Source organism: Jatropha curcas, chromosome 10, assembly GCF_041381405.1.
Source record: "Jatropha curcas cultivar XTBG-Jc1 chromosome 10, XTBG_Jcur_1.0, whole genome shotgun sequence".
In the NCBI taxonomy this organism is placed as follows: Eukaryota; Viridiplantae; Streptophyta; class Magnoliopsida; order Malpighiales; family Euphorbiaceae; genus Jatropha; species Jatropha curcas.
Genome location: NC_143160.1, coordinates 20,869,409 through 20,882,490, shown reverse-complemented (window position 1 = coordinate 20,882,490; position 13,082 = coordinate 20,869,409). Strand labels below are relative to the sequence as shown.

General features: G+C 33.5%; 3 protein-coding genes and 1 long non-coding RNA gene across 4 annotated transcripts; 3 read left to right on the top strand and 1 right to left on the bottom strand.

Moving 5' to 3' along the window:
- Positions 1 to 306: 306 nt before the first annotated feature.
- On the top strand, positions 307 to 1,770 carry LOC110008668 (protein SRG1). The gene is given in 6 exon segments (XM_037638785.2): positions 307 to 486; positions 646 to 893; positions 1,001 to 1,107; positions 1,110 to 1,327; positions 1,530 to 1,651; positions 1,653 to 1,770. Coding segments are annotated over 6 exon segments (993 nt in total).
- Positions 1,771 to 2,962: 1,192 nt separating this feature from the next.
- On the top strand, positions 2,963 to 5,343 carry LOC105636064 (protein LATERAL BRANCHING OXIDOREDUCTASE 1-like). The gene is made up of 4 exons (XM_089715448.1): positions 2,963 to 3,166; positions 3,262 to 3,524; positions 3,639 to 3,966; positions 5,091 to 5,343. Exons 1-4 carry the CDS (start codon positions 2,963 to 2,965, stop codon positions 5,340 to 5,342), a joined length of 1,047 nt encoding a protein of 348 aa, XP_089571574.1. The 3' UTR covers position 5,343.
- A 417-nt stretch (positions 5,344 to 5,760) lies between these two features.
- Positions 5,761 to 7,569, bottom strand: LOC105636065 (cuscuta receptor 1). The gene is given in 1 exon segment (XM_089715648.1): positions 5,761 to 7,569. A coding segment is annotated over 1 exon segment (1,794 nt). The 5' UTR covers positions 7,555 to 7,569.
- Positions 7,570 to 10,594: 3,025 nt separating this feature from the next.
- On the top strand, positions 10,595 to 11,248 carry LOC149493247 (uncharacterized). Its single transcript, XR_016318570.1, has 2 exons — positions 10,595 to 10,861; positions 10,972 to 11,248. It is a non-coding gene; the product is annotated as an uncharacterized LOC149493247 (long non-coding RNA).
- The last annotated feature ends 1,834 nt before the right edge of the window (positions 11,249 to 13,082 follow it).

Sequence of the window (13,082 nt, the reverse complement as noted above, 5' to 3'; positions counted from 1 at the left end):
ATACACTATGAGATCTCTAAATTATGATTTTATTAACACATTAATTCTTCCGTTCAACATAGATGAACCAAAATATTAATAAAAGTCATATTTGATTATTAAGCCCTTTATCATGATTAATTGCACTGTATATATATATATCGTTGCGATAGGCATTGGCGGTGGATCTAGCAGCCATAATTTTTGAATTGTGGTTAATGATTAGAAAATTCAAAACCTTGCACGATAAATAGAAAATTATGGTCTTCTCTTCTAAATCATAATTAGCTAGATCACTTGTATTAATTCTTTTAGAATAGGATTTCCATGGCTACTACAATTGTAACTCCATCTTGTCTAGGCAAAGAAATTGCAAATAATTATAACTATCCTCCACTAGCCCCAATTCCTATCATTGACATCAGTCTGCTATCTTCTTGTTCTAAAGAAGGAGAAAATGAGCTTCAAAAACTGAAATTGGCTCTCACTTCTTGGGGTTGCTTTCAGGTTTTTCTTTTCTTGAAACCTTGCCTTATTTCTTTTTTCAATTTGGTTTCTATTAGGGGTCACATTCATAGTTAAAGCTTATTAGCATTTCTTTTACTCTCTTTTAGTTCTTACAACCATGTTCTTGAATTTGATGGTTTTATATAAACTAATATGCAGGCTGTTGGGCATAGAGTAGAAAGTTCATTTCTTGATAAAGTACGTGAAATTACAAAACGGTATGTTGCACTTCCAATGGAAGAGAAACATAAGTATGATCGAGAAGCTAACAGTCTTCAAGGATATGGAAACGATCTAAATGTTTCCAAAAAGATCATTTTTAATCAGTCTGAACGCATTCTGCTTAAGGTAGCTCCAGAAAATAAACGAAGGATTGAACGTTGGCCATGCAATCCTACAGATTTCAGGTAACTTATATATATAATTTTGACCTAGAGGTCATGGGTTCGAGGAAGCTATTACATCTCCCCATATTCTCAAAATAATTTTTATAAAACTTCTGAAAAACTTGCAGAGAGGTATTAGACGAATACTCAGCAATAATGAAGAGTACATCACGATTTCTTCTAAAGGCAATGGCAAGATCGCTGAATTTAGAAAAGAATTGCTTCTTGAATGCGTACGAGATGAAGAATTGATAGGAGCGAGGTTTAATTACTATCCAGAAGCTGCAAGTTCAGACATAGTTGTAGGAGCTGAAGCTCGTTCGGATGGATCAGGAATAACAATTCTCTTGCAGGATAAAGAAGTGGAAGGGCTTCAGGTTCTGAAAGATGGTCAGTGGTTCAGAGTTGCCATACTTCCTGATGCATTATTTGCCAATGTCGGGGACCAGTTGCAGGTATGAAGTTTTGACTCCTACATATTACGTTTGTGGCTGAACTGAAGAAAAGTAATATGTATGAATTAATTTCTAACTTGATGGCCATGCAGTAATTCGTACATTATAAGTTTTATCTAAAATGTTAGATGAAATATTAATCAATTTTAGTTTATATTTGATGAAAATAATTAATTTGTTGAAAATGTAAAATTTCATATAGATAATAAGTAATGGAATCTTCAAGAGCCCAATGCATAGGGTAATAGTGGAGTCAAAGAAGGAAAGAATATCAGTGGCAGCCTTTCACTTGCCCAAATATGAGGTAGAGATCGGACCGGTTCAGAGCGATGGATGAAAATAGACCTCAGCAATATATGAGACTCAAGGATTATCGTGGATTCTATTATGATAGCCTTTTTCAAGGAATTGCACCGCTTGACTTGGTCAAACTTAATCCATGAATTCTCCTATTTTTATATGTTTTGTTCTAATAATTGTGTGTTAGATGACATGCAGATAATGATTGAGTGGATAATCTAGCAGCCCATGATTAATTTCTTTATTTTGCTTAAATATTAGACGACTCAAAACTTCAATATATAAATAGAAAAGTGTAGTCTTCTAAATCATGATTAGCAAAAACACCTGTATTAATTTTCTTTTCGTTTCTTTTTTTTTTTTTTAAGTAGGAATACCATGGCTGCTACAACTGCAACTCCATTTTGCCTAGCCAAAGAAATTGCAAATAATATAATTATCCTTCAATAGCCTCTAGCCCGTATAATTGATATTGGTCTAACACTTCATCTAGTGGTTAGAGTGTACTACAACTTAAATTTAGACTGACAACTTTTTAAATAGCTTTTAGTCAAAATACTAAACAGTATTTTTTGTAGTGTTTGATAACATAATGTTTAAACTAACTTTTAGAGATTAAGGTAACATATTGTGAAAAGTTAATTCATGTAACTTTTAATATTTTATGAAAAACTACTCAAACAACTAATAGCAAAATGCTACTAAACCTGTTAACAGCTGCGAAACAGCTAATTTTGCCGAATATATCTTAATAAAAAAAATCGAATTATAGAGTCAATATCTTAGAAAAACTTTAAATATGATCGTGGCTTGGCCCAAAAAGGGATTATACTTCCATTAATAGGGAAGAGAGGATACCGTTTGATTACTAAAAATGAAAAATACAATGTTACTCACACATATTTACATATTCCAAGTTTAAATCACAATTTCATATCACATCCTATCCTAGGCCACTGCACATGTAAGAACAAACATTTAGCATAATAATTTTAATTACTTGAAGTATTATTTTTTATGTTTATTGACAATTTATATGTAACAAATCATTGAATTTTCTGCTGGTTCAATAAAATTTTAACATTGTTCATTATTGGCTTTACCGCTGCGTAGCCTTCGTAATCGACAAATTTTCATAGTTCTAAACTCCAATAGTCGTTTTCTGGAGGAAAAAATAAAGGAAGTGTCGTTTATTTCGAGGCATAACCTGTGCTCATCTCCACCTAATATTCGTCATACTTCTATTAATTTTCCTCTTCCAAATTAACTTTTAACTATAGCTGTATGATCATCACTTATATTTTAACACTGGAGTTCATTAATTGAAGATTCACCATGTCTAAGTCTGTACAAGAAATATCAAATGATGGAGATGAACCACCTCCAAAATATATAATCGAAGAACTAATCCCAAACCCTTCTCCTCCATTACTCTCAATTCCTGTCATAAATCTCAGTCTACTATCATCATCTTCTAAAGAAGGAATTGAAGAGCTTCAGAAACTTAAAGAAGCCCTAACTTCTTGGGGTTGCTTCCAGGTTAATTTATTTTTGTTTTCTTTTACATTTTACATTTTACACATATACAAAAGATTTGATTTCCAAGAACTGGATTTTCTGGAGAAATTTCTTGATTTGTTAAGTTACAGGCTATAGGTCATGGGATTTCAGATTCTTTCCTTGACAAAATACGTGAAGTTGCAAAACAGTTCTTTGCACTTCCAGCAAGTGACAAAAAGAAATACAGTAGAGAAGTCAACGATATGGAAGGATATGGGAATGACCCAGTTCTTTCTGATAAGCAAGTTTATGACTGGTGTGATCGTCTCTTTCTTAAACTGATACCACAAGACTCAAGAAAGCTTCATCTTTGGCCTACCAATCCAACTCAATTTAGGTACAGAAAAACCCTATTATAGTATTATAGCATGCGTTTTCTGTTATATTCATTTCAAGAAATTGGTTTAGAGTTTCTTTGTCTATTTTTTCAAGAAATTAATTGTTCTTGCAGAGAAATACTGGATGAATGTTCAGTAAAAATGAAGAACACGGTGGAGCTTCTTCTTAAAGCAATGGCAAGATCATTGAATTTAGAAGAAGATAGCTTCTTGAAACAATATGAGTACCAAGAGGTAATGGCAGCTAGATTTAATTACTATCCTACATGTCCAAGACCAGACTCAGTTCTTGGTGTTAAAGCACATTCAGATGGATCAGCAATAACGTTTCTTTTACAAGATAAAGAAGTAGAAGGTCTTCAAATGTTCAAAGATGATCAATGGCATAGAGTTCCCATCATTCCTCACGCTTTTGTTGTCAATGCCGGCGATCAAATGCAGGTAATTAATTAACTACTTAATTAAAAATCTTATACCTACTATGGATGACGACAACTAATCCTTCTCTAAAATTAATATAAATAAATGATTGAATCATGAATCTTAGGGTTTTATTTTTTTAATCTCAGCCAGGTAATCCTAATTTGTTTTCTTCCCAAGATTTATATGTATAATTTCTCGTTGGTTTGACCCTACACGACTAAAACTCTTACCCATAAATTCAGTATAGAACAATTTATATACATCTAATAATTGTAATAACTAAAAAAATAATTACTACTAAAATAATTTCTATGGTTCTAAAATTACAACTGAGTGTTTAGATTTTAAATATATTAAATTAACTAAAATTTACAGTTAAATTTTATTCAAACTTTATTTTAATATTAATAGATAATAAGTCGATTAGTTTAAATATTTAATGATAACTGATTTGAGCATAAGTATTTCAAGTATATATATAAGGCAAAACACAAGCATAAAAATTAAAATTTGATCGACTTGATTATTCGTGTTACATCTTAAAATAGTTGAAACTTGAAATAATATGTCATTTCATTATGGTACATATGAATTAGAATTAAAGACTAATATGGATTATGGACAATTAAATTGTTGTGCGGTGCCCACTCAAATGGGATCCACATTTGAAAAAAAAAAAGAAATGGAAAACGTGGTAGGACCCACACGTAGTTGAAAAAGGAAGAGGAAAATTTATTTTCGGTGGACGCGTTAGGATTCGGTGGACGCGTAATTAACGCGTCCACCCTCTCCTATAAATAGGAGATGGCTCAGCCATCTCAATACACACAGAACAAAGAGAAAAAATGTAGCGAGTTAGTTATCTAGTTTTAGGAAGGGTTTCCTAAAACTAAGGGAGAGAAAATAGTGAAAAAATTATTATGAGGTGTTTTTGGGAAACACTTTGTGTGTCACTATTTTTGTATTACTCTCTTTGTGTACCTACTATTTTTAATAGTGGAAGAATGATTCGGAGTTTGTCCCGTGGACGTAGCCCTAAACAGTTGAGGGTGAACCACGTAAATATCTGTGTGTCATATTTCTATTTTTTCGCTGCTTAATTATTCTCGTAATTTTATTGCCGGGCCCTAACATAAATGCAGATAATGAGCAATGGAATCTTCAAGAGCCCATTGCACAGGGTATCAACAAGTTCAGAGAAGGATAGAATATCCCTAGCAATTTTTCACTTGCCCAATTCAGAAGTAGAGATTGAACCTTTAAAAGCTTTGGTTGATGAAAAAAGACCGCAGCAATACAGAAAGCTCAAAAATTATTCTGCCATTAACTTCCAGTGTTTTCAAAGTGGCAAGGTCGCACTGGACACCGTCAAAATAAATACTTTCTCTATATAATTATCATTTTCTTTTTTTAATTGTAATAATCCCATCCCTCTCACTTGAATATTACTAATAATAATTAAATGAGAAGTCGCATTGCTGTTTGTCTAACATTGATGATGTTTTAATTTGTTAATGTTGGTTAAAAGTAAATAATATTTTAATGGCAATAATAATTAATATTGCTTTCACAAAAAATGAACCCAGCAAATATTTTTTTCTAATCCACAAATCTACTATTTGGTTTTACGAAATTATGATAATAAAAAAATCTTATTAGAGATATGGGGACATGCGATATTGAGAAAAGATGTGAAGAAAAAACACAAATAAATAATAGAACTTTATGAAAAATTAAGAGAGATATAATTTAATAAATTAATTATTACAAGTACCATTCATCATCATAAAACCACAAAGATGTTAAAAGTGACTATGGAAGTTTGAACTTGAATAGAACATAAACATTGTCTTCTAGAAAATATTGACAATTTGTAATGCATACCTCAACGAACCAAAACGATGCTCGTCACCATTGAGGGTTTATACTCAAAACTGAAGCTATTGACAATAGTACCATCAAGTATGCTACTAAAAAGCTAATAAAGAAAATATTCATGTCTATGAAGCCATTCTCCTCTTGTTTTTCATCTGTTGAAACTCTAGGCATCAATGGTGGTGATAATGTTGCACTGCAAGTATTTGGTAATGGAAGTCCACAAAGATAAGGATTTCCCTCATAGCTACTCTTATCAAATTTGGCAAATTGAGCAACTCTATCAGGTGTCTTTCCAGATAGATTGTTAAATGCTACACTGAAAACTGCTAAATAATTTAGTTGAGCAAGCTGAGTAGGGGTTTTTCCGTTCAACTTGTTGTAAGAAAGATCCAAACTCTCTATCTGACTGAGGTTGGAAAATGTTGTTGGAATTTGTCCCGTCAAACTATTGTGAGAAAGGTTCAACACTTGCATATTCTCAAACTTTCCAATTTCATGAGAAATTTCTCCAGTCAATTTGTTGGCGGAAAGATCTATTCCAGAAAAGAAGAAAAGAATGCTTCGTTGGAAAGAATATGTCATCCACTTTGTTGTAAATTCTAGAGGATTTAGCGTAAGTTCTATAGAATTAATTGGTGTAGATGCTTCTATTCTAATTCTACGTTGCCCTCTCAACTTCAGACAAGGAGGGATATGACCAGAAAGATTATTGTTAGACAAATCAATTAATTGTAAAAATTCCAAATTGCAAAGCTGGTTTGGAATTTGACCTTCAAAATTGTTATAACTCAAGGAAACATAGCTTAAAAAAGAAAGTCTCTCGCCAATCCATTTTGGAATAGTTCCGTTCAACAAATTATTTCTAAGATCTAACACTTCCAATTGAAAGCAATTGTAGAATGCCTTGGAGATTGTTCCTTGTATTCTATTTTCAGATAAGTAAACATGTAATAATTGTGGAGGGTTGAAGTTTGATGGTAGATTTCCAGAGATGATGTTTCTTGAAAGGTCCAAAACTCTAAGAGAAGGCATGTTGCCCATCCACTCTGGTATAACAGCTGAGAGATGATTATCACTGATATCTAGCAATTCCAAGAAGGAACAATTGGATAAGCTGTTTGGAATATTTCCTATGAATTGATTTCCATCCAATTTTAAATATTCCAAGAAGCTGACATTGCTAAATGAATTGGGAATGCTATCACTGAAATCATTATTGGAGATATCTAACCTTAATAGGCTCGTATGAATCGGCAATTGAAAATGTCCTGAAAGAGAATTATTGGCTAAATAAAGTTTTTCTAGTTTTGTATTGTTCTTTAACAACCAAATTGGAAAGCTTCCCTCCAGTTTATTATTTGAGAGATCAACTTCTTTTAAGTTACGCTGATAGTAGAGGAATTTGGGAAAGACTCCACCGTATCCCAGACTAGATAACATAAGACTCTCTAATTGGAATTTTGGAATCGAATTGTATACTTTTATTTCTGAATAGACCTCATTATCCCTCCCATAAAAATACTTGAGTTTTGTATGGTTGAAGAATGGACCAAATGAAATCGGGATTTCAAAGTGATTGTCTGAAAGACTTAAATATTGAATGGATGTCAATCCACCAAGGGGGAAGATTTTTCCAGTAAAATGATTGTCAGAAACATCTAAACTTTGAAGGGATGTCATATTTGCCAAGCACCTAGGCAATGTACCATTTAGATCATTAGAGCTCATATCTAGAAATTGGAGATGTTTCTGATAGAGATATACTATTAACCATGCATAATTAATAGTATAGCTATGAATGATTTTCTATTGACAATTATTTCTTTGTATTTAATTGGAAATTTGCATTAAATAAATGTTATTAGCATATGAATAATAATTGTAATTAGTACATTTTGTATGTATTTAATTGGACCAAGTAGAGAATGGATGTTTAGTACTGACTGTTAAACATATTCTCTAGGACATTAGAAATAATGTTTATTATTCTTAATCTTGATTTATTTTAATATGAGCAAACATTGATTGTCTTGTGCTTTGATTCATTAAAGGGTGAGTTTCATTATTGGAATAATATTCTCGGTGAATTGGGCAAAGATTTTTTGTGTTTGTGAAATATTAATTAATGATAGAATCCATGTCTCGGTTTAGAGTTTGATGATGCACTTTAAGTAAGCTTATAAGGTTTCATAGTGTAAACCCTGCAGGTGGATATTGAATCCGACACATGAAATAAGTTGAGCGACAATCTTAAAGTTATATTGTGATTTAAATAAATTGTCAGTAAGTTATTTAAATGACAGCATCTGTAATCTTAACATGGGGAACATTATTTTATTATGTTGTGGAATAGTAAAATAAATAAGGAGTTCAGTCATGAGTTTTTAGTGGAATAATTCATGATTAATTATAATAAGAATATGTTGGTCTACATAGGTTCTTATTATAATTAGTAGCCTGATTTATTTTATTCCTGCGGTCCCTGTAGTGCCCTAATTATTTGGAAAGTTAAGGGTGTATTAAATAATAGATAAATTATTTAGTTTTAAAATAATTGATTTTATTTTAATTAAATAATTTTTTATTTAATTTATTTTATATTAAAAAATATCTTCCTATCGAAGAGAGGTTTTTTAATATAAGATTTGAAAACCCTAAGAATATAGAGACACACGTTATTCTATTCTCTGCCACTCAGAGAGTTCCAAAAGAGAGATAGTTAGGGATTACTGCAGAAGATCGTGGGTGACTCCAAGATCTCTGAAAAGAAGACCGGTGAGCGATTCTGCGCTTCAAGAGGTCAGTTTATTGATTTGTTCGATAATGGTTTTAGTTTGCCTCATATGGTTTCGATAAGGGTTGTTTCCGCTTTATACCCGCTCCCATCAATTGGTATCAGAGCCATACGAAACTGTATGATGGTGGCTATTTTGTCATGTTTCAATCGTGTATCTATTATCTGTTTTGATTGTTTGATTGGTACATGGTTAAGAGAGCTTCAAGAGTTTTTGAAGGACTGCAACACAAAAGTGCAGTACCTGATACAAACTTTTTTTTTTTGAAACTGTAGTTTTTAATGGGCAATTAATATAAAAAAAAAAACCATATATATATATATATATTTTGGGTGTTGTTTTTGTTTCGATGAACAGGAGAGGGGCAAGAAAAGACAAAATTTTATTTTTGTTTTGAAGATCAGTAGAGGGGCAAGAAAAAAAAAAAAAAAGCCGGCCAGCAGCGTTAATGCAGGTTGAAGGGAAAAAGGGGCGGCGGCTAGGGCTTCTTCGTGAAGAAGAAGCTGCTGCTTGCCAAATTTCCCTTCTGGTCCCTCAATTTGTTAAATTTTATATTTTGACCCCTGATCTTTAAGTTTTTATTTTTTGACCCTGGATTTTCTGTTTATTATATTTTAACCCCTGAACTTTAATTTTTTATATTTTGACCCAGAAAGTATCAGTTATTCCGTTTTAGCCCCCTGGAGTTATTTAAATTATAAAGTGACCCTGATTGTTTCTGGTATTATTAAAATTGCCTAGATGTTTTTCGATTTTTGCAATTTTGGCCCAATAGTTTCTGTTTTATGCAAAATAGTCCAAACAAGTTCTGAAATTTGCGAAATGGCCCAGAATGTTTCTGTTTTTGCAAGATAAACCCAGAATGTTTTAATTTATTTGCATAAATAGACCAGAACACTAAATTTTAACATTTTCAACCAAAAAATGTTAATTTTATTTGCAAAATTGTCTTAAAAATATATTATTTTGCAATTTTGATTATAATTAATTTATTTTAATTATATGAATTAATTTGTGAGTGGTTTTTTTATTACTTTCTAGTTGTAATTATTTGCATTTCTTCCCCATCGGAAGATGTCATGTTTTAATATAATTACTGAGCTAGTCTAATTTGTCTGTATTGATTTAACTCTCCATCTGAGTAAATTAATTAGTGACATGAATTAGATGTAATATTTTCTCACACATTAATGTTAATTTAAGAGGCATGTTATCTCCCATTGAGTAGTATGTGCCGGTCTTATCTAATTATAATATGCAAAACATGTGATTGGTTGAATTCTCCCATCGAGGTTGCTATTCATGAATGTTGTGAATGTGTATTTTTTTTTGAATTGTGATATCAAAGTTGTATATTTGCAATTTGATTTATTCAATGTTTATTATTGATATGCTATTTTGTTTAATGCATGAAATAGAAATGGCATCATTCAGTCCCCTTGCAAACATCTTAACCCAAAACAAACTTGAGGGTCCAAACTATGTTGACTGGAAGAGGAATTTGGACATTTTGCTTACTGCTGAGGAGTATAAGTTTGTGCTTACTGAAGTTTGTCCTGAAAAACCCGGTGAGGGTGCCTCTGAGGAGGTCACTAGAGCTTACCAGAAATGGGTTAAAGCTGATGAGATGGCGCGATGTTACATTTTGGCTTCTGTGTCAAATGTTTTGCAACATCAGCATCAGAAGATGGACACAGCTTTTGACATGCTCGAAAATCTCAAGGAGATGTTTGGAGATCAAACTAGTGCAGCAAGGCAAAATGCACTGAGGGAGATTCTTACTTCCAAAATGGAGGAGGGAACTCCAGTTAGAACTCATGTCTTGAAGATGATGAGTCTTCTGAATGACATGGAGGTTCTTGGTGCTGAGGTTGACAATGCTACACAGATAGAAATGATCTTGAACACTTTGCCGGCCAGTTTTCAGCAATTTCGTTTGAACTATAACATGAATAAGATGGATTTCACTCTGTCTAAGTTGCTGAATGAGCTGGTGGCTGCTGAGACTATCATTAAGCAAGGAGCTGCACCTGTTGTGCTTAATGTTGAGCGAGGTTCTTCTTCTGCCCAGAACAAGGGTAAGAAGAAGAAAAATGCTCACAAGACTAAGCCTAAAACAAGTGGTGCATCTACTAGTGCAAGTGTTGCTGTGAAAAAGCCTAAGGGTAAGTGTTTTCACTGCAAGCAACCTGGGCACTGGAAGTCACAATGTCCAACCTGGTTAGCCAAGAAAAAGCAAGGTATGTCTCTGTTTTATATGCTGATAGTTGAAACTTGTTTAGCGGTGTTGACTACACTCCAATGGTGTGTAGATTCTGGAGCCACTAATCATGTCTGCAATTCATTGCAGGGGTTTCAGGTAACTCGTCAGCTAAATAAAGGAGATGTAAGCATTTTTCTGGGAGATGGCACAGAAGTTGCAGTTCTAGCTATAGGAAATGTTTCTTTGAATTTTGAGAATAATAGAACTTTGTTTTTGAAGGATGTTTTATATGTACCTTCAATTAGAAGGAATTTAATTTCAGTTTCTAGTTTGAGCAAGAATGGATATTCGGTTTGTTTTAATGAATTTTATGATGATTCTGTCGTTATTAAATTTAGAAAACAAATGATATGTTCTGGCTCAATGATTGATGATCTTTTTATTCTCAAAGTTTCACCTGAATTGCAAATTCCTAATTCTGAAGTTAATAACTTTGATGTCATTGTTCCATTGAAAAGAAAACGTCCTATTGAATTTAGTCATACTTATTTGTGGCATTTAAGGCTTGGTCATATTAATTTAGATAGGATTTCTAGGTTGGTCAAGGATGGACCATTGAGTTCATTGAAAGTGGAGGCACTACCAACCTGTGAATCTTGTTTAGAAGGTAAAATGACTAAGAGGCCTTTTCCTATAAAGGGTAATAGAACTAATGATGTACTTGAATTAATTCATTCTGATTTGTGTGGTCCAATGAGTGTCCAAGCTAAGGGTGGTTTTGAGTATTTTGTGACTTTCACAGATGATTACTCAAGATATGGATACATTTACCTGTTGCGCCGTAAGTCTGAATGCTTTGAGAAATTCAAAGAGTTCAAGGCAGAAACGGAGAAACGACATGGAAAATATATCAAGTCGTTACGGTCTGACCGTGGTGGCGAATACCTCTCTAGGGAATTCATTACTTATTTATCAGAACAAGGAATTACTTCACAGTTGTCTGCACCTGGTATGCCACAACAGAATGGTGTAGCAGAAAGAAGAAATAGGACGCTTATGGAAATGGTTAGATCAATGATGAGTTATTCAGATTTGCCCATTTCGTTTTGGGGGTATGCCATAGAAACGGCAGCATATATTCTGAATTTGGTTCCATCTAAGTCAGTACCTAAAACTGCTACAGAACTGTGGACTGGGCGAAAGCCAAGTCTAAGACATGTTCGGATGTGGGGTTGTCCAGCCCATGTGCTGAAAGGGAAAGCAGATAAGTTGGAATCAAAAACAGACTTATGCTTCTTTATTGGATATCCTAGAGGAACGAAAGGTGGTTTATTTTATAGTTCTCAAGATAAAACGGTCATTGTTAGCACCAATGCACATTATCTTGAGGAAGACTATATTAAAAACCATATTCCCAAAAGTCAATTAGCCTTGTATGAATTGAGAGGAGAAAATATACCAACTAGAACCTTTCCATTAGAACAACAACCTAAACCATCAATGGTTGGAGCTGACATTCCATTGCCTAGTCGTAGTGGAAGAAATGTTAGTCGACCAGTAAATCAACATCAGCCTGAATATTCAGTACCTAACATTTCACTACCACCTGAAAGTAGTGGGAGTTATGTAGAAACTGAAGTGGCAGCTGTTGATCCAAATATACAGGAGCACAATGTTGGGGCTTCTAACATTTCATTGCCTCCTGGTGATGACAGACATGTTGAAGTTCCAGAACATGATCAAGATGTAGTCCCACCAGTCATGGACTTGCCGGCTTTACAGCCACAGCAAAATGAAGGTGTGATTGCAGAACCTGTAGTACTTCGTCGTAGTGGGAGAATTAGACGACCACCGGTTCGATATACACTTTTGGGAGAAGCTTTTGATAGAATCCCTGAAGAAGTGAATATTGAACCTGTCTGTTACGATGAAGCACTACAAGATAAAGATGCTGATAAGTGGCTTGTAGCTATGAAATCTGAGATGGAGTCCATGTACTCTAATCAAGTCTGGGAACTTGTAGAACCACCTGAAGGGGTTAAACCCATTGGATGTAAGTGGATCTATAAGAAAAAGAGGGGTATAGACGGTAAAGTGCAAACTTATAAGGCAAGGCTTGTTGCGAAAGGGTTTACTCAGAAAGAAGGGATCGATTATGAGGAAACTTTTTCGCCGGTAGCCATGCTAAAGTCTATTAGAACTCTTCTATCCATTGCAGCTCATTATGATTATGAGATTTGGCAAATGGATGTCAAGAC

Bases quoted from the DNA above. Each gene is read 5' to 3' on its own strand.
- LOC105636064 (XM_089715448.1), top strand. From the start codon at position 2,963: ATGTCTAAGTCTGTACAAGAAATATCAAATGATGGAGATGAACCACCT. The intron at 3,167-3,261 runs GTTAATTTATTT...GAAATTTCTTGA, and splicing joins CTTCTTGGGGTTGCTTCCAG to TTTGTTAAGTTACAGGCTAT. The intron at 3,967-5,090 runs GTAATTAATTAA...ACATAAATGCAG, and splicing joins ATGCCGGCGATCAAATGCAG to ATAATGAGCAATGGAATCTT.